Source organism: Acomys russatus, chromosome 19, assembly GCF_903995435.1.
Source record: "Acomys russatus chromosome 19, mAcoRus1.1, whole genome shotgun sequence".
Lineage (NCBI taxonomy): Eukaryota > Metazoa > Chordata > Mammalia > Rodentia > Muridae > Acomys > Acomys russatus.
In genome coordinates, this window is record NC_067155.1 from 63,693,974 (window position 1) to 63,714,782 (window position 20,809).

General features: G+C 56.2%; 1 protein-coding gene across 1 annotated transcript in view; it reads right to left on the bottom strand.

Annotated features, from left to right (window-relative positions):
* Window positions 1–3,410: 3,410 nt before the first annotated feature.
* Hps4 (HPS4 biogenesis of lysosomal organelles complex 3 subunit 2) overlaps window positions 3,411–20,809 on the bottom strand; it is a 33,603-nt gene continuing 16,204 nt past the window's right edge. The window contains exons 4-13 of the mRNA XM_051161735.1: window positions 19,268–19,375; window positions 18,188–18,304; window positions 17,172–17,266; window positions 14,606–14,678; window positions 11,822–11,858; window positions 11,191–11,287; window positions 10,013–10,832; window positions 6,557–6,689; window positions 6,132–6,240; window positions 3,411–3,613 (exon numbers count right to left, since the gene is read on the bottom strand). Coding sequence (XP_051017692.1) covers window positions 3,442–3,613; window positions 6,132–6,240; window positions 6,557–6,689; window positions 10,013–10,832; window positions 11,191–11,287; window positions 11,822–11,858; window positions 14,606–14,678; window positions 17,172–17,266; window positions 18,188–18,304; window positions 19,268–19,375 — 1,761 coding nt within the window. The 3' untranslated portion in view covers window positions 3,411–3,441. The remainder of the gene's footprint in view (window positions 3,614–6,131; window positions 6,241–6,556; window positions 6,690–10,012; window positions 10,833–11,190; window positions 11,288–11,821; window positions 11,859–14,605; window positions 14,679–17,171; window positions 17,267–18,187; window positions 18,305–19,267; window positions 19,376–20,809) is intronic.

Below are 20,809 nucleotides of genomic sequence, written 5' to 3' on the forward strand. Positions count from 1 at the left end.
CCCTAACCCTGAGCAGCCCACCTCCCAGCACTCTGCCTGCTTCCCGCCCACTTGGGAGTGGTGACCATCCAGCAGAGGCCAGGCAGGGGCACTCATGCTGAGGCTCCTGTGATGGGCATCCTCACCAGGCCTTGTGGCCCCACTGCACACTCAGGGTTCAGTTTGCAGTAGACTCCCATGGCAGCTCTAACAGAAGACTGCAGACACTGGTGTGGACATCAAGAATTCCCCTTCACAGCTCTGGAGGGCAGGAATCCATCTGGGTCCCTGCACAGGCTCTCAAGCAGGCCCGCTCACTGTTTCCCCCTCAGCCCCTCTCCGTGACTCACCTCTATGGGCTTTGTGTCAGAAGCACATAGGAAGGGACCTCAGGGCCTGCGTGGACACCATGAGACTCTTACCACACGTGTCACTTGGAAGTGGTGCGAATGGATGTCTTTCCCCAGTGGCAGTGACGGCCACGGGAACATGGGAACGTGGGCCTCACAGTTCACAGTGGGGCAGGGAGTGGCCCCAACACACTTGATGTTCTTTCCTCCTGTGGCTTCCGCTGTGGTCAGTGTGTGGAGTCTTCTATTCAGGCGCAGTGATGCTCTGGGTGTTGACTCAAACTATCGACTCTCCTGCAGACACTGCCCCTGGCATGCCATGGAGGGCCTGGTGCCCTTCCAGTATATGGGAGTCTGCCACGGACCCTGCCAAGCCTCTGCTGTGGGAACACCCTGCTTTTAAAGTGTACTTTTGAGGCTGAGGTCTTGGGGCTATGTGCAAACTGTCTTGTGAGGCCAGGCGACTAGGACGAAGGAACAGGAAGCTGGGGGTAGATTTTCCCCCAGCAGCCTCCAGGCTGGTCACTGCTGTAGAGATTGCAGCAGCAGCAGCAGCAGGTATCTCCTCCATGACAGAGATAGACAGAAAGCAAGAAGGCCAGCAGACTGGCTCACAGGAAGCCCAACAGGCTGAGTTTGACACCAGAGCTGACTTGGTGTTAGGAGAGAAAGGACAAAGCAGGGCAGAGGGCGGGATGCCTGCAGTATTTCAGGACCTGACTTCTTGAGTTAGCCCTGGGGCGGGATGCAAGGGGTTCTACAGACCTGAGGGAAGCAACTCTCCAGGTTCTTTTTGGCAGAGGTGGCAGTTTACATATAAACTCCATGAAACTGGCAATGGCTGCCAATGGTAAGCAGCTCCCTGCTTCAGGAGCAGGCCTCTGGGCTGAGAGATCTGGAATGGGAGGGGCCTTTGTGCACCTCCCCTGCCACTGCCCACCCACACCCTAGGGAAGCTTCTTAGGAGCGGGGAATGCCTCCTACCTGAGATCCCAACCCTCCACCAAGGACAGGCAGAGCCCAGGGCTTCTATCAGGTCCTCTCCAGGGGCTCATAAGGGACCAGTGAGGCAGGGCAGGAGGCAGTTGGGTCTCTGGGGCACTGTGTGTCGGGGAGATGGGACTTCTACTGTACTTCTGGGAAGCACCTATGAATGCATACCCTCGCTTCACACCCCAGCCTCACCTGTGGCTGCTGGCAGAGCCGTCTGGAACCTGATGGATCCACTCCCAGCAAGGTTCACAGGCTGCTGGCTGAGGCTACAGTTCCTCACGGGGGACTTACCATCAGGCTGCCTATGTGTCCTCAAGACGTGTGGCCCACACCCCCTAAATAACAGGCCAAGGGGGGGGTGTTACTAGTGGTTGAGGCCAGAGCCTCATGCCAGGCAAGCCCTGTACCACTGAGCTAAACCCCCAGTTCTTCTTTATTTTAGGTTTGGCCTCAGTTAGAACCATGGCTGGCGGCGAGCTCACATAGTAGGGCTGGCACCCCTGAACGTGGCGTCTAACTGCCTCGCCTCAGAGCTGGCAGTCCAGATGTGGACTACCAGGTGGCTAAGCAGGTGACAGCAAGCTCACCGCACAAGCATGGACCCCTAGCACCTACGCTGCTGTGTGGCCATGCCCACGCCTGGAGCCCAGCACTGAGCAATGGGGGAGCTCAGCTCAGAGGAATAAGGTGGAGAGTGACAGGACACATTCTGTCCTTGTCTGTCCTACACACCCCCCACTCAACATGTCCATACTCAAGAGGGAGCATGTCCTGGTTTATAGGAAACTTCTGGTATGTTCTTTTAAAGCCCTCTGTCAGGGCTTCTCGCCCTGTGGAGCTCAGGCCAGGCCTCACACGTTGTTATGCCTGAATTTTGGAATAGGCTTCATGGGGAAGCACGCTGCCCACAGCACTGGTTCAAAGAGGCTACAGGTCTGCAGACAGTCACACAAGGGCAGGGGGAAGGGGGAACACAGCCGCATTCCTTGAAAGAGCTTTCTGGAAGAGTAATCAAAAGGGTAGTTACAAGAGCCACAGCAGGAAGCTGCAACACCTCTGCGCTCCTGAGTCCCAAGTTCCACACAGCACAGGCTGTCTGCTCACCAAGGTGAGGGCCAGGACTTAGCACCAGCTGGCAGATGGGAGCGTGTGCTGTGCAGAGCACCCCTTGGCAGAACAAGCTGTAAATTTACCATGAGGTTTCTTGAGAGCCAGCAGCAAACTTGGAGTGGGTTTCACTCCCGAAGAACTGGCCAGGCCTGGAGAGCAGTACGCCTGTGCCTGGCAGGGAGACCAACCTCTGGCCAACTAGTAGCTGAGGGGCCTCAGGGAGAGGACGAGACGGGGGCTCACTGTGGCTTACATCCCCGCAGACAAGCACACTGGTGTGTATAGTCCATGGGAAAAGCAGCCAGCCAGCACACCAGACCCATGGGTTCTGTACCCCCGAGGCCAAGGGTAAATGGGAAAGGAAATCATGTGCAGTCACACGCACACACTCAACAGTGGCGCAGACCCTCCCCCACAGGCCTGGGGGACGGGCACTGCCCATCACTGGAGATGAGCTCAGGCTACAGTTGGTGTGTATGGGTTCTGTGCAGATGTGCTGTGCTCTAACATGAGCAAATGCAGAATCCAGTGTGAAACGAGGACATGGAGGCTGCGTGTGCCCGTGCCCATGTAAAACATGCAGTGACCTTCACCCTGTCACAGAAATGCTGGTCGGTTACTCAGAACTCAGTTTAGTCACTTTATTTTTGAGCCCTTGGGAATCTGCTTCACAGGCCTGGAACTCAGCCCCCTAGCACCCGAGGGAACTACCAGTGGACCCCAGGGTGCATCCCCGAGCCTGCAGCCTGCCCTGCACCACATTCAAGTCACTGACACATGCCGAACCCTGAGCCCACAGTCCCATGCAGCTGCCACCAAGGAGCAAGTCCTGTTCGACCTCAGCACTGGGGACACCCTCTGGAGGGGTGGCACACGGACTGCGCACATCTTTACCTCAGCATTGGGGACACCGTCGGGCTGCACACAGCTTGACCTCAGCGTTGGGGACACCATCGGGCTGCACACAGCTCGACCTTAGCGTTGGGGACACTGTAGGGCTGCACACAGCTCACATCAGGTTTACCCCATGCTTCAGCAGCTTCCGCCTGGCTTTGCCTGCGAGGCTGAAGGCACAATCCTGAGGGTTCGGGAAGCCAGAGCTGCGGGCAGTGGGCACCAGCTGCTGGAAGTAGGTCTCCTGGGCAGGGTTGCAGCAGGCGTACACAGCTGTGGAGGCATTCCTAGTGGGGAGGGAAGATGCACAAGAGCTCAGGGGTGACCTGTGGGCCCTGGCTGGCCGCCCCAACATCCCTAATACCTGCCTGCTGTGGCTCAGAATACTGCACTGAGCTGGGTAACAATTGTCCTGTCTTTTCAACTCACTGGGGCTGGGATGAGGGACGATGGGCCCAAGGTGGCTGCAGCCAGGTCTTAAGTCCCAGTGTCTGAACAAATGAGCCACAGAAGCTGCTGTCAACACAGCTACAGCAGAGCAAAGGCCTGCTCACACCCCTCCCTCAGCACAGCCCAGAGCCTGGGCCAGGAGGGTAGCTGGTGCCGCTGTAGCCTGATGCCTTCAGATGACAGAGGAATGGGATGTGACAGACCCACGGGCTGACAGAGGGACGCAGCACTGACTGCACAGAGGAGGACCTGGGATGGGTATTTGAGAAGGTAGGTGTCGGGTAACCAAGGAAACCACAGCTGCATCTTGGTAGCTGAGCTCCTGACAGCATGCTGCTCATCTGTCCCACATCATGAAAGCCCTAGGGGCTCAGACACAGACAGTGGGGCGCTCTCCACTGCACATGCACACTACCCAGGTCTGCACCCTCCACACCAGTGTCATTTGCATTGCAGATCTGATCCCCCCACAGCCCTGTGCTCCTTCCCTAAAACCTGGGAATAAACACCTAAAGGGCTGTTGGAGAAGAAAAAGGGTGGCCTTAATATGATCATGGCACTAATCTCATAAATATTCATAAGAACTCCTTAAAAACCCACAGCACAGGGCCAGAGGCATACTTGAAAACTCAGTGCCATCCCTGAAGCCCACGTGCTAGAGGAAGGGCCCCAACTTCTGCAAGGTGTCCTCTGACCGTCACACTCACACTGTGGTGCATGTGCAAACATGTGCACATGCATACACATGCAGAAGCATGTGCGTGCACATCACACACGATGCATACATTCACACATGTACCATATCATGCACAGACACATGTATGCACATCACACATACACGCACACATCACACATACCACACACATACACATCCATAACCAATATCCATTATGACACCCCCCTTCCAGGACAGCCCACCCCAACTTCTCCACTTTGCTAGGTAAGCTTCAGCTTAAATTGCTTCTTTCAGCTGCTTCCTTCCCTTCCAGGCCACAGGGACTAAGGAGAGACCCTCACCTGTTAGCAGATCCACCCAGTCACCCCTGGACCCTACCTTCTTCCTGCCTTGGGCCTACCCAGCCTCAGTTTCCCTAATTCTAGCATTACCGGCCCCTCCCCTCAGCTGTCTCCTGCTGGGTGAGGAGGGCACCTGCAGAACCTGGCTGGCATAGGGTCTTCAGCCCTGTGAGGCATCTGTCTGGAAAGCTCCTCTTGAACCTCGAGTGGGACCTGGTGGTTCAACCCTCTAGTCACACCTGTGTGGCAACGCTAGCCCTCCCGCTGGCAAGCAGGGAGCCCCTGGCTTGCTGCAGAAACACAGGAGTCTCTGTGCTCATTAGCATGTGGCTGCACCCCATCGCTGTGGAGAACCTGCCCAGCACATGCCATGGGCTCTGCCCTGTGCTCAAGTCTCTTGGGTCCAGGAAGGTGAAGTTCAGCAGCTGCCAGCATCTGGTCGCACAGAATGTTGACATTTGCTTGCTGCTGCCTCCCACTCAACAGCCACACACTGAGCATGCCCAGATCCCAGAGTGGTTGCTGCAGATGCAAGTCACACTTGGGATGCCAGCTAGGACAGGCTGTGCCAGCAGCAGCAGAGGACACCAGGGCAGACAACTGGCATCAGTGTGGCAGGTGACAGGACATGACAGTGTCATCACCAAGGCTCTGTGTGCTCCCACTGAATCCAGACCACAGTCCTCACCCAACTACTGGGACTTATGGGGAGAGCATGCACCTGAGTCACGGAGGCCTGGGGGTAAGCCTGGGATATCATGGGCCCCACATGTGCTCACATTCTCACATAAAGGAGTGAAAAGCCACCTGCGCGGCCACTGGAGAGGCAGGTCAGCTCTCCCTGCAGCCCTCTGAGGACAGCATGGTGAGGAGAGGAGAGCCTAAGCAGCTTCAGAAACAGTGCAGTGACTGTACCAGACGACTGGAAGCTGAGAAGCATGGCACCAGGAAGGAGATGGGCCCGCGTCATCGTCACCAGCCACAGAGAGTGAAAAGCAAGCCCGCGGAGCCCAGGAGTACCGCCACGAGAGACACGGGTGGACTCTGGGGCTGATGTGCACTGCGGAGAGGCCTGATTCTGAACTTTCTGCAGGGATCTGTTCTCAGGAGGCCTGGCATTTGTAATTAGAACCCTGCAGTGTTGTCTGGCACACCCTCAAAAGGAGAAGACTCAGGCTTAGCCACTATAGTAACCTGCATATTTAGAGGGAAGGGGCTCTGGAGAACCTAACCCAGGCCTGTGTGGGAGGACGGCCTCCAAAGGGGCCGTGGCCAGCACAGCCAGGCCCAGGAAGCAGGGCCGGGGGGCAGCTGGACGCGCAGGGCTCAGAGGCTCACCTGATGGTCATCTCGTACAGCACAGGAAGCCGGGCGAAGTCCGAGTGCATGAGGCTGACGGCCTGCAGAAAGCGGCGGTCCTGGGGGGCAGCCACTGCAGCCAGGTTGGCTTGTGGAAAGAGACGGGTAGTGAATGGCAGCCCTCCCCACTCCTTGTGTCTGGTCCTGAGTGTGGGGGCACTGAGTCCAGGTGCCAGCCACACTGCCGCCTCTGGGACAAAGCACTGCCAGCACCTGCAAGCCGCAGCAGCTCCTGCACTGGGGCCACCTTACACAGACCCTTAAACTCATGAGTTCCCACCGAGTGTCTGCCAGTGAGCTCAGAGGCCTAGCTGAGGCCAGAGGGCTGTGGGCTGCAGCACTGCCATAACTGGGGCTGCAGCACTGCCATGACTGGGGCTGGGTTCCCTAGAAAGGTCCCTTACCTGAGAGCACACTCTGGATGCGGTCGTAATGCACAAAGTTGTATGTGCTGCTTGTGGGGCTAGCCTGGTCTCTGGGCAGTGTCTCCTTCAGGTGGACTTCTAGCCCATTCAGCGATGCCAGGCTGCTGTGGTACTACAGAAAAGCCAGGAGGGGGTGGTCACAGGATGGCAAACTCAGTTAAAATGTGAGCACACAGACAATGCCTCAGTGGCCACCAGATGTAGTGAAAATGGCCAGCCAGTGTCTGCCTAAACATCAGGTTCACTCATATGCTCCTTTGTCTGTTTGAGACAGGGTTTCCCTGTGCATGGCGTGGGGCTTACTATGAAGAGCAGGCTGGCCTCCAACTTGTGGAAGCCTCCTACCTCCTGAGTGCTTGGATTACAGGCATGCACAGTCCCCAGCTCCTTATGACCATGCACACATATACTTTTCTTTTCATGTGTTATGTGGCTACATACAGAGCTCAGAAATGGGTGTCAGATCCCTTGAGCAGGTGCTCCAGGCAATTGTGAGCCATCCTGTGTGGGTGCTAGTGCTAACTCTGGTCCTCTGAACAAAGAGTAAGTGCTCTTAACCCCTGAGCCATCTCCTGGGTGGCCTGTGTTCCCAGTGTGTCCCGACATGGCCTGGGTGAAGTTCATCTTGAGCTGATCTCTCCCAGGAAGAACATGCAGCTTCTAGAAGACAGGAGTGCTGGTCCTGTGGCCTGTGCTCAGGACCTGAGAGGACGTGGGCTGAAGAAGGCGGCAGGGATGAGCCCACACACTGTTTCAGGAGCTCTGGCAGGTAGGAAGCATGTGACCGGGTTCCCAGGAACAGCCGATGGATAAACACAGCCAGTGCCAGCACTTGAACCACTGGCTTCTCCTGAGTGTGCACAGCTGAGGAGAGCAGGTGCCTGCAGCGCCACCCCTGACGGTCAGGACACTTAGCGCAACTGGGTGGGAAGGCACAAAGGAGCCTAGTTTTGAACGTTGTATGTGCCTGGGCTGGGGGTTTTGGGGGCAACACTGGTACACCCAGAGGAGGCACCATGCAGCTAGGAAGGGGCGCCATGCTCACAGCACATCTAGATCTCAGGGCCTGATAACAGACACCCCTCTTCAAGTTGCTGAGGAGACAGGGGAAACTGGAGCTGGGAGTGAGCCAACTAGTCCAGCTCTCTCTAACGTACTAGGCTCCACTTCCAAGACTCGGCCTGGCGTTGGTCAAGATAGAGCTCTTGACTAGAAATCATCACAAGGCACGAGGTGCGGAGGGGACTCCTCACTGATGAGCACATGCTGCTTAGACATGGGGGCCACACATGCAGGTGACCTGGCTTGTACAGCCCAGCACCCAGGGTATCTGTATCTGCTACAGTATCTGTTGTGACATGGGAGAGGTCTGCGGGGTGGTCACGGAAGGTCACAGCCACACTGCTCCCACGAAGCTGTAGACTTGCAAAGCTGAAAATGTCCGAGTCCCCGAGTAAGGACCGCACACCTGGATATGCAGCACGATCTCAGGATGGCCTGAGGAGACGCGAGGACCTGACTTCGGTCCAACCACATCTGAGGAAGGTGGTACAGCCCTGTGAGCTGGGCAATGTGGGCGTAGTCCACATGGTTGACGTGGTAAGCTTTTCCACTGGGTATCTCAGCCAGCACTGGCTCCCACCTTGACTTCAATAGGCACCGCCCCCAAGCCAGCCCAAGCCTGATGCCCCATGCATGGCCGAATGCAGCAGCAATACACAGGCTCCTTGCCGCTGAAGAAGCATCATGGGTGCAGGGCCAGGCCCGGGGGTCTAAGCTGCCCTCTGGTGGCAGCCTCCTGCATTCCGCTTTGACAGCACAGCTCCCAGGCTCAACTGTCCTGCCTCCTGCAGACCCTGCCTGAGAGGTGCCGGGGACAGAGCCTCTTCAGAGGGCTGTGCCACGGTCCAGCTGGCTTATGGGACCATGCTGCAGAGACTCTGTCTGCCTTCCAGAAAGATGCAGAGCAACCAGGAGAAGCATTTTTCCATCTAAGACAGAGAGACGATAACAAACCTGTCCTATAAATCAGACTTGGGGTCTGTCTGGCTCCAATTGGCTCTCAGATCAGGACGCTGCTCAAGGTCAGTAGCTCCTCACTCTAGAGAGCACTACCAGCTTCCGTCTCCCACACCCTGCATCCCATCCCTGGGCCTGACTAGCAACAACCCTATTGAAGAGACAAGCTGGAGGCTGTGGTCGCAATGTGGCCGGCCTTGACAAATGCCTCCACACAGAGGAGGCTGCGCTGGGCAGGACACTCTCCTCTCCTCTTTCCATCTCTCAGCAAGGACAGAGGTCACGACTGGTTGACAGTCAACAGGGATCTGGACCTCCCCACCTCACAAGGCTGCTTTCGTCCCAGGACAGGAGCTGCAGGGCCTGCCTTCCAGATGAACCCTTGGCTTGGCTAGAACTGTGAGCTTAGCATAGACTTACACAGCCCACCTCTCTCCAAGGCGGCCTACATGAGGTCTCTTCAGAGGGGGCACAGGCAAAGACAGGGGCAGTCTATCTACTTTGTTGCAACCAAACTCCAGGCCTTCGGAGCAATACTCCTGGGGCCCAGCACAGTGAGAACTGAGGGAAAGCTAAGGCACAGAGCTGCCCTATGTGAAGCCACACCAGGACCCTTTGCTGTCCTAATGCATTGGTGGACACAGTCACGCACAGCCATGCCATGCTAAATGAGGGTGCACAAAGCAAGCTCCACTCGGCTGCCAGCAGGGGCTGTGCGAGGGGAGCCGCCCAGCAGCCTGCCCTGGGCTCCAGGGTGACTGGCTCCTCAGTGCAGGCCCACAAGGCCTGCATGCCAATGTGACTGCCTCAGAAGGATGTGGATTTAAGAAGAAAAACAAGTCGAGCCCCAGAACACCATTTGCCCTGCAGCAGCTGTTCTTCCTGCCAACTACAGCAAGGCTGTTACCATAGCAACGCTATCACCTGCGTGGGCCCAGACCCTAAAGCTCAGTTCACTGCCTCAGGAGCGAGGGCTGTTCAAAAAGAGCCCTCCACAGCCAGTGTGCATTTCAGATGGACTCTGGGAAGGAGCACCAAGTAAGCACATGAGCTGGGTGCAGGGAGGAAACGCGGGGTCCCCTGGACCCCACAGTAGGCTGTGGCACGCTGCGTAAGACATGCTTCCCCAGCTGGGAGCTGGGCCAGGAGCCGGGCCATGTGGCCTCGCCTGCATGGCCTCACTACCTCAGAACGGGAAGCTGAACCCTGCTGCCGGCTACTGAGAAGGACCAAGGTTTCAGAGGAGAGCTGTGTGCCAGGCAGCCGCCCAGCTCTTCCCTTCTCCCACACCTGCACGGGGCTCACTCTTACACACCACGCAAAACCTCACAGACGTGGGCAGCACCCAGCTTCAGTACAGAACTGAGGTTCGTGCCGGTGGGCTAGGGGGACCGTGAGGGGACAGAGGACACTCACCACCTCCTCGATGGCTGCATTGTCTCTGAGAAGAGGCTCCTCGGCCAGCAGGGACAGCAGCAGCCCGTTCACACTGTGAGTGTAGAGCTTCATGGGCACGAGCCCTGCAGGGGCCCCGGCTGGGGACTGCCCCAAGCCACTGCTGCCTGCAGGCCTGGGGTCCTGAGAGTCAGCGGAGTGGGAGCTACTGCATGCCAGCGCCGAGTGGCTCTCTTGGCCTCCATGCCCATACTGCTCCACGCTGGGCTCCACACGCACAGTATCTTGGGGAGGTAGTGCCATGGACCTGCTGCTGGGGACAGAGTCTGTGCCAGGAACTTGGGTTTGGCCATTGGTGACGGAAAGGTCTGCAGGCTGTTCCAGCCCTCCACACTCAGGGAGCCTCTCAGGAGGGGAAGAGTCCAGGCAGCTGCAAATGGCCGCATCCTCAGGCAGTGTGGGGGTATGGTGGCAGCTGAAGATGGCTTCCTGATCACCTGGCACAGGTGAGACAGCTTCCTGAGCGTCAGAGATGTGGATTTCAGTCAAATCCAGCTCCTCTTGGGAGAAACCCAGTTCCTCGGGCAGCCTGCTGTGGAGGCCAGAGCCCCAGCCATGGGCAGTAGTGCACAGCCCTGTGGTCCTAGCATGCTCCTGTTCAGGCCAAGGCAAGTGTCCATCTGCCCCACGGCCATCCAGCCATGCTCCATCATGGGGTGTGGGCTCCGGGATGGCAGCTGATGTCCAGGAGGCCACAGATGTCACACATCTTGCGGCATCTTCTGCCCGGGTAGAGGTGCTCTGATCCCAGGCAGGGGACTGAGATGAGCTTTCCTGGAATCTGGCAAACAAAACAGGTGCCGCATCAGCAGAGTGTGGGACTGAGACTTTGACCCTCTGAACGGTATCAGTGACAAGCAGATATCTGTACCCGCAGAGCTCAGTGCCACCATGGTCAAGCCAAACAAATAAGAAAAGACTATGACTGCTCCTCAGGGCTTGTCACAGTAAGGCCAGGATCACTGAACAGAGGTGGCCAGGGCCACACAGTAAGTCAATCACAGCTCACGGGTCTCCTGAATCTGGCTCCACACTGGGTGTCACACTAAGCTTGTTGCATGTCCTGATGCCAGGACACCTCTGATCAACACCCTCACCATGGAGGACAAGTGAGGAGCCCCTGGGAACACCAAACCTGCCTAATTTTCTGCTCCACTGTGAACTCCTGGAGGCTGGCGACTTCCTCCTCACTCAGAAAAACAGGGGTGATCTTCACATTAGGGGGCAAAGCTGCTCCTGCAAAGAAAGACACATGGGCAGAGCTCCCCTGGGATGACGTCGGCTCTTGGCACTCACGGGTCACTTACACCACTCCCGGGTCAGGCAGCACCACTGGGGCTGCTCCCTCAGCCCGCAGCTGCAGCCTAGAGGCTGAGGCAGGAGGAGTGTGATTGATGTCAGTCGCTCCAGTGTGGGAAGGGAGGCATCAGACAAGGTGAGCAGGAAGGAAGGAAGGGCTTCCCACTGGGAAGAACTCAACCAAGTCAAACTTTACCATGAGGCCACGGCCACTTTATCCTGAAGGAGATGGCAGCCACCAGTTCTGTTCCCTGCTCTCTATCACCACACCCTGACACTGACTAAGTGGTGTCACAGAATGGACTCACAGGAGGACGTGACCAAAGCTGTGGCTGTGGCAATCAGGTGCAAAGGACAACCATCCTTACAGCTGTCCTAGGCCCATCTGTCTGATCCACACAGGGGGTGGATGGCCTCTCCCTGGCTCATCCCAGCATGAAGGGAGCACACTGCTGTCACCACACCACGTACCTGTTTCCTGTGTGGCAGCCCCTGCTCCAGGCAGTGTCTGAAACAAGAATACACACAGTTTGGCGCCAGCCTCCACGTTCTCCCCTTGACAACCATTGGGAATCAAATGGCACCATCTGCTCACAGGACTTGGCCAAGCCCAGGGAGCTGGTGTGACCCTGTGCCAAGAGCCCAGCAGATGGAGCAGAGGCCAGGAGGAGGCGAGCACTGGGCTCACAGGCTTCAGAGCAGCAGTCAGAACTGTGTCTCCCGTGAAAGAGCAAAGCGAGGATTCCCACGCTGGAGGCCACCTTCGGGAAGCTGGCCTAGAGCACCGCCACAGAGGCCGGCAGTGCGGCCCAGTGGCAAAGCTCAAGTGGCCTGGGCTGCAATCCTCAGCAACAGCAAACAAGCAAGCAGTGTAGTCACTGACTGTGAAGCTAACAGTCCTGCAATGCTTGGCAAATGCCCCTTTAGGGAAATGCCCTTTTCTCCTTTGAAGCTTTAAATAAATGAGTAAAATTCAGTATTCCCACTTAAAACAGTATAAGCAATTGCACTCATTGTAAAATCTCTGGTTGAACCTGAGGAAGTCTGCAGCAACACATGCAAATAGACTGACCAGAAGCCTCAGACCAGAAGCCAACAGTTCCTCTGTCTAGGTCTGAAAACAGTTTCCAACATTAGCGGCCATGATCCTCTGTCCCACCCATGGATCGCCACTGCTACACTAGGCAGCAGCCTGAGCGCCACATGCTGCAGCAGCGGCAGCACTGCACCAGCAGCAGCAGGCCTGTAGCACCACAGCAGCAGCAGGTTTGTAGCACCACAGCAGCAGCAGCAGGCCTGTAGCACCACAGCAGCACCACTGCAGCACCATAGCAGCAGCACCACAGCAGCAGCAGCAGCAGGCCTGTAGCACCACAGCAGCAGGCGAGGAGGGCTGTCCTCCCTCAGGGTGGATCCCAGAGGTCGCAGGAGACAGGCAAGAGCATCCTCACAGTTCTAACTGCTGACCATGAAGGCTGCCCTCCAGTTACAGCAGCCACAGGAAGCCAGAGCCTGCCTAGGCTCTGAACGTCAGCTCACCCTCATGGTGGGAGAGAGGTCAGGGAAGCGTTTGAAACAGAAGCTCACAAGCCAAGCCAGGCTGGTGGTTCAGCCTGGGACCTCAGCACTGCAGAGATGAGGCCAATGGACCACAAGTCCATCTCCAAAATCAAAACAAACAAAATAAATGGGGGGCGGGGAGAAAGAGTGAGGCGGAGGGAGAGAAAGACACAGACATGGAGACAGAGACAGAGACTGGATGGAAGCTGTGGGTGAGGGCTGTGAAGCTTATCTTGTCTGAGGCATTTTCTCCCTTCCCCCAAAAAGGGTCTCGCTGTGTAGCTCTGGGACTCGCTTTGTTGAGCAGTCTGACCTCAAACTCAGAGGTCCACCCGCCTCCGCCTGCAGAGTGCTGGAATGAAGGCCTAGGCCACTGTGCCACCTGCCTGTGGGCAGTCGTCTGTGTGTTCTACACACACACACACACACACACACACACACACACACACACACACACACACGCTGCATGCTTGCGGAGCTCAAGGCTGCCCTAGGCCCGCGCTTTTGTCCAGTGTGAGACCGCCTCCGGATGCAGCCCAGGGCAGCTCTGCACTCAGGGGCCTCCAGCCTCAGCCCCCAGGGCTGGCAGGAGAGGCACGCAGCGCCACGGCCTCCCAGGGCTGGCAGGAGAGGCACGCAGCGCCACGGCCTCCCAGGGCTGGCAGGAGAGGCACGCAGCGCCACGGCCTCCCAGGGCTGGCAGGAGAGGCACGCAGCGCCACGGCCTCCCAGGGCTGGCAGGAGAGGCACGCAGCGCCACGGCAGCAGCTTCCCTCCGATTTAAGGATGTATTCTTCACAGTGTGCTCACTGCCATCAAGGCAAGCTAGGGGCAGCTGAGTGTGCACAGCTCTGCTTAGCGTGAAGGGACCGGTGCTGCAGGATATTTGATCCCATTGTGAGCCCCAGGACTGTGAACTGTAAGAAGCTGTTTCTTGTTTTATGGTGTGGCTCAGCCCTAGCACACACTTTTAATCCAAGAGCTTTCTGAAACAGGATTTGATAAAGTTAGCCCTAAGTCAAGAAGTGGAGCAAGAAACCAGCTGACAGGGATTAGCAGAAAGGAGGGACTTTGAGAGAAAGGCATTTAAGACAGTTGGAGAAGAAAGAGCTCTTTAGCTTTTGGCTTTTTTTTCCTGGGCTGTCAGCTGAGTAGGGAGGTCAGCCGGGTAGGGAGGTCAGCCGGGTAGGGAGGTCAGCTGGGAGCTTTGCCTCTCTAGCTGGCGGGTTTCATCCCAGCACCAGGCTCCTGAGTCTTCACTGGTAAAATTGAACGATTTGGAATTGTCTGTCTTTCTTTTTTTTAAAAAAAATGACTTTTTATTTATTCTGTATACAGTGTTCCCCCTGCATGTACACCTATGCACCAGAAGAGGGCACCAGACTCATTATAGATGGTTGTGAGCCACCATGTGCTTGCTGGGAATTGAACTCAGGACCTCTGGAAGAGCAGGCAGTGCTCTTAACCTCTGAGCCACCCGGCCCCGGAATTGTCTTTCTTTATAGCCACAAACCAGTGCCCAAGCCCACCACACAGGGCAATGCCAGCTTTTATACTTATTTACTCCTTGACAACACCAACGAGTGCTGCTGAAGCAAGTGCCCTAGGCATGTCGGCCATGTGCAGCCCGCCCCACCAGGCTGGATGGCAGGTGTCCTGGGCTGGCCACCCCCCAGGCTGCAGTCCGTACTGTACCTGGTCTGCAGGTATAGTGTGATGGAGCCGGACCTTGGTGGTGAGGGAAGGTGGCAGCTGGGAATTCACAATCCTGGGGTGAGACACAGGGACAAGAACCATGAGGAGCATTGGGGCCCCAGCTCTACAGATGCCAGTGTCAGTAAAAGCAGCTTTTATTCTCCTGATTTAATTGTTGTCTCCAAGGCTTACTGCCTCTTTCTGCTAATCTAGGCCTAGTACTGGAAGCTTCTAGCCTCTGTATAAATCTAACCCAGGCCTAGAATGTTTTCGGCCTCTGAGACTTACTGCTGAATAAGCTCACCCTTAATTGCTCTTTCTGAGCTCTGGGCTGGCTGGTTCAAGCCAGCTGTTCTGGCTCGAATTCCTCTCCCAGCTGATTTATTCAGTCTGGCTTCTGCCTCAGTCTCTGAACTGCTCAGCTTGGCCTTAGACTAACTCAGCAGTCGGCTCTGATCTCATGGCTCCTTCTCATTCTCTGGCTTGTTCTGTCTTCAACCTGTCTCTGTAAAACTCACTGCCCTTTAAGTAGCTTCCCATCCCTCTCTCTCCTTGTGAGAGCTGGGAGTATCCTGTTCGGTCAAACCTTTCTCTGATTCGTCACTTTTTCTGCCACTCACTTAGACATCACTTTCAAACATGGATGCTTCCTCCTACAAACTAACTTTGCCTTCATTGTTTGGGATTAAAGGCGTGTACTACATACACCTGGACCTAAGCTTGCTACATCCCAGGCTGGCCTTGAACTTAGAGATCTGCCTGCCTCTGTCTCCTGGGATTAAAGGTGTGTGCCATTACCAACCACTGTGTCTGCATTCCAGCTGGATCACAGAGACCTAGAAGGTCTTTGGATGTCATCTCTTGCCAGAGCAGCCATGTTCTGAAATTAAATCCCTCCCCACCCTGGCGGTGGAGGATCTTGCGGCGTGGCTGGCAGGAATGTCATGTGGTAGAGCGTGCTGAAGGGCTCTCTGTTCTGCAGGCTCGACAGGCAAGTGTAAGCACTACAGCCAGGCAGGGACGAGGTGTCACATGGATACTCGATAGAGAGATGGTAGGCATGTTAAAAACACAGGTGTGCACTGAAAGAGACTCACTGAGCCAACCCATGGGAGCACAAAGACACCAGCATTTCAGAGGGCAGGAGGCCCCTCCATGCTCTAGCCCAGCCTGGACTGTCAAAAACCAGCTGAAACAAAAGCACCTCCACTGCACACGCCAAGTCCTGAGTGCTACACCCCACCTGCAGAGAGCAGAGGGAGTCAGTGTGTGAGTTCGTACAGGAGATCAATGTGGGACTTCCTGCCACACTGCTGGCCACGGGCATAGCTAAAATCCAGGTAGAAGGGCTTCTACTCTCTGTGTAATTGGTACACAGAGGGGGCTGGGCATGGTGGCAACACTTTAATCTTAGTACTCAGAGGCAGAGTCAGTCTATCTTTGTGAGTTCAAAGCCAGCCTGGTTTACATAGAGTATTCCTGGCCAGCCGGGTTACATGATAAGATAGTGTCCGTTGTGTGTGTACAAACGTGCATTCAGAGGCAAGTGCCTATGGTGTGTATGGAGGTCAGAGGACACCGGGAGTCAGTCTCCTCCTTCACCATGTGGGTCTCAGAACGGAACTCAGGCCGCTGGGCTTGGAGCCAAGCACCTTCACTCAGAGCCACCTCGTCTGCCCACCAGCACTATCTTTGATGCCACCTATGTCAAGGTGACACTCAGATTCTTCCTGAGGAGAAGGGGGAAAGGATGATGCTCATGGGGTCTGTACTTGGGCCACCACACTCACCTATTCTTTCCACTCTCCAGCAAGAGTCTCCATTCCCAGGAGAGGAACCTGGGCCTAAGCCACTTGTCCAGGATGGCAGAGCAGAGAGGAAGAGAAGCCACGGCTTGAACACCTCCCACCCAAGAGCACTGGCTGAGGCCTGGCCTGCCTGGGCAGAGAGCACAAATGCTGCACAGGCGAGCCAGTCAGCCTGGAGCTCTCATGTGTGAGGAGGGCTCAGCCTGGAGCTCTCATGTGTGAGGAGGGCTCAGCCGGGAGCTCTCATGTGTGAGGAGGGCTCAGCCGGGAACTCTCATGTGTGAGGAGGGCTCAGCCTGGAGCTCTCATGTGTGAGGAGGGCTCAGCCGGGAGCTCTCATGTGTGAGGAGGGCTCAGCCGGGAACTCTCATGTGTGAGGAGGGCTCAGCCTGGAGCTCTCATGTGTGAGGAAGGCTCAGCCTGGAGCTCTCATGTGTGAGGAGGGCTGGTAAGTTTGGTAGATACAGCAGGGTCCACAAGCTGCACTTTGCATAGCCTCTACCTGCTGTTGGCTGCTGCCCACAGCGGGGCTCTGCACTGCACTCCACCCACAGACACTGCCCAAGACACGCAGACTGAGGACCTCTCAGTCCGTTTCCTCACCCTATTGTAAGGAGATGCACCCTAGGCCAATCTAAATGACCGGCCCTTAGCTAAACAGCCGCCTAGAACTGTAGACACTGATATGGAGCTAGTGGGGACAGAGGTGGGAACTCATCAGGGGACACAGGAGGAGGAGAGGCATGGACACAACTCACAGTCCTTTATAGAGGATGCAGCCAGCGAGGACATGGGGCGAGCGCTGGCAGGTCTGTAAGATGAGGGCTGCCTTCAGCAACAGCAGGGGCTCCACCTGGGGAAGACAGTGAAGCAGGCTTCAGACATGTGCCCGTGAGCAGGCTTACAGGTGTCTGGGGACAGTACAGCAGTCTTCAGAGAGCAGCTGAGGGGATTACAACCCAGGCCGCCCCACAGTTCCTGTAAGGAATCAACTGCTCAGCCATGAAAATCACACGAGCCTGCCCAGACACAGCAACCCCCCACACGGCTAGCAGCACCAATGCAAGCCAGGTAGCCAGGACTAAAGCAGCAGACGCCAGCCACAGGCAGAGTGACCTCACTTACAGAGTACCAGAGTGCTCGTTACTAACTGGCCTCCAAAGCTGCCTCTGAAATGGGAAGACTCTACCCCATGCCCACCCAGCATGGTGGGCGCTAGAAATGCTGAGTCCCAGCCACCGTCTTCAGCAGTGAGAGGAAAGGTTCAGCCCTGAGATGCACAGGCACCCAGGCCGGTCGACGGCACAGCAGCCAGCGCTCACTGGGTGAGTGCAAACAGGAAATGGAATAGTGCAGAAACAGAACTTCCTGCCTCTCTCAGATGCAAATGAGTTAACATGTGAGCCAGGCCTGCTGATGGGGTCACTAAAGCCCAGGCTGTTTGTGTGGAAAGAGAAGGGGTCTCTCAGGCCTCTAATGATGTCACTGCACTCACTGAGTGTTTGTCTGGTGCCTGTCAGTCAGCCTCACTGGCCTTCAGAGCCACAGGGAAGCAGGGCTCCTGACCCGTCTGAGGACAGATAGCAAGGGTCTCCAAGGCAGCCTGCCTCATGCACAGTAAGTAGCCTGGGAACTGCTCACCAATTGCTCTGCACATCCCCTTACTTCCCTAGCTACATGCTCTGACAGAGTGCTCCAAGCACCTCACAGCCCTGTCCCAACAGCCCACACCCACGTGCCCAGTGGGCAGTGAACAGCAGGGCGGCAGCCTCACTTTGGTATGGTCCAGGTTCCACAGGGCATTGAAGATCCTGTGTGGCTCGCTGGTGCTCCTGAGGATCTGCGTGATGAAGGCATCCCACCACAAGCTCAGCTGCTCCTGAGGATGGCTCTGAGACAAAGACAGAGGACAAAACCCCCACCTCAGATCAGGACACAGGCTCTTTGTTAAAGGTTCCATTTCTACAGGGGCTCCCCAACACCAAACCAAAAGGATGGACAGGTCTGTCTCATCCCACCCTGCCACGCATGTCCCAGCTCTCACGCTGATGGCCAGCCCTGTCAGAGCCAGGGAACAGCCTGCAGAAAGGTGCACCAACCCAGAATGCAGGGGACAGGAGGGGAGAGCAGACCCATGGGCACACAGGGGAGAGGAGGGGAGAGCAGACCCATGGGCACACAGGGGAGAGGAGGAGAGAGCAGACCCATGGGCACACAGGGGAGAGGAGGAGAGAGCAGACCCATGGGCACACAGGGGAGAGGAGGGGAGAGAAGACCCATGGGCACACAGGGGAGAGGAGGGGAGAGCAGACCCATGGGTACACGGGGGAGAGGAGGGGAGAGCAGACCCATGGGCACACGGGGGAGAGGAGGGGAGAGAAGACCCATGGGCACACAGGGGAGAGGAGGAGAGAGCAGACCCATGGGCACACAGGGGAGAGGAGGAGAGAGCAGACCCATGGGCACACAGGGGAGAGGAGGAGAGAGCAGACCCATGGGCACACAGGGGAGAGGAGGGGAGAGAAGACCCATGGGCACACAGGGGAGAGGAGGGGAGAGCAGACCCATGGGCACACAGGGGAGAGGAGGGGAGAGCAGACCCATGGGTACACGGGGGAGAGGAAGGGAGAGCAGACCCATGGGCACACGGGGGAGAGGAGGAGAGAGCAGACCCATGGGCACACAGGGGAGAGGAGGGGAGAGCAGACCCATGGGCACACACGCATCCCTAAGGGGCCATAGGCTGTGCCCTTGTCACAGAGAACCATGCGATGTGCAGAGATGGCCCAGGAAGGCCTGGTCCTGGCACGGCTGATTTTGAAGGGCTCGATGGCCCTGGCAATCAGCACCCTACCTTATAGGCCAGGGAGACAGGACCCATGTAGAAATGAAAAAATCCAATGAGCTGATCTAGAAACTGCCTGCAGCTGACATCGGAGAGCTCCACACCACAGCCGAGAGCCTGCAAAGGGAGAGCAGAAAGACAGTTCTTGTAGCGTTTCTCTAAGGCCACAATCAGAATCTGGGTTCTCTATGGCACCTGCCACAGGCTCATGAGGTCACTTGCTAACCAGGCAAGCTTGTGATCCTAGCAGCTGGGAGACTGAGATATGATGGTTAGCCTGGGCCACATACAGAGTGAGTGCCAGGTCCATCTAAGCTACAGTGAGAGTCTGTCTAAAAAACAGGTTTCTAGAGAATTCCTTAGTGAGGAACTGACGCATAGCTCATCTTTGGGGTGTTTAGCTAACATGTGCAAGGTCTCAATTTGGAAAAAAGGGCAGTCACTCTCTGCAAACCAGTGAAGAGCAGCCACTCAATCAACAGACTTGCTCCCAGGAGGGAATCAGGGGAGAACATCAGAAATCCACAATGAGAGAGAACCAAGCAGGAAAGAACCACCTTGAAACCCAAAAAAGCAGCGAACAGCCTGAGCAGCACAGGTCACAAGTGGAGGGCGCGGAGAGAGAAGCCACTTCCAACATGTCAGCAGACAAAATCCAGTGAGTCCTGCCTCCAGAACAGGCCACAGCCCTCACAGGGGAGACAGGAGGACAAGACGGAAATCCCACCTGTCACAATGCTGTGCAGCAGTTTCCTCTGAAGTTAGAACCTTCCATCTCAGAGAGAAGCTTCTAAGACCCAGGGTGTTTACAGGGCGAGAAATGACAAGTGTGTTAAGGGGTGAAACACTCCAACCTGCAGAGGAATGCCTCAGACTCTGCAGGAAGTCCCTGAAGCTGAGCAGATTCACCAGGCGCCTCCTGTCCCAAGATTTAAGTGGTAAAGACTGCTAAGACTCACTCTGAGGACACAAGCTGCCTGCAAGAGGCTCAGATCCACTGAGGCACCAGGAAAGGACACTGCCCAATCTGCTGAGCTGCGGGCAGGCTGAGCACTGTGCTCCAGGGTCCCAGCTTTTGTGAGCTGTCTCCCATGTTGGCTCAGCTTTAGTGATAAAGTCTTTGAGTTATTCCTCCCCGTTAGTCCCCGGCCGCAGCGCTTAAACTCCTGTTAGAACCCACCCCCAGCACATCTGTACTCTTGTTAGTAACACCAATAAGACTCAGTGGCTCACCAAATTGGACTTCGCTGGTATGTGGGCTTAGTCTGTCATGGGCTCCCTATCGGGTGAGTAGAAGGCTGTACTGACTAATTTTGTGTCACCTTGACATGGTCTAGAGTCATCTGAGAGAGAGAAATCCCAAGTGAGAAAATGCTCCATAAGACTGGGCTGTAGGCAAGCTTGCAAAACATTTTTTTCTTTCTTTTTCTTTTTCTTTTTTTGAGACAGGGTTTCTCTGTGTAACAGCCTTGGCTGTCCTGGACCCGCTTTGGAGACCACACTGGCCTCGAACTCACTGAGATCTGCTTGCCTCCACCTCCTGAGTGCTGG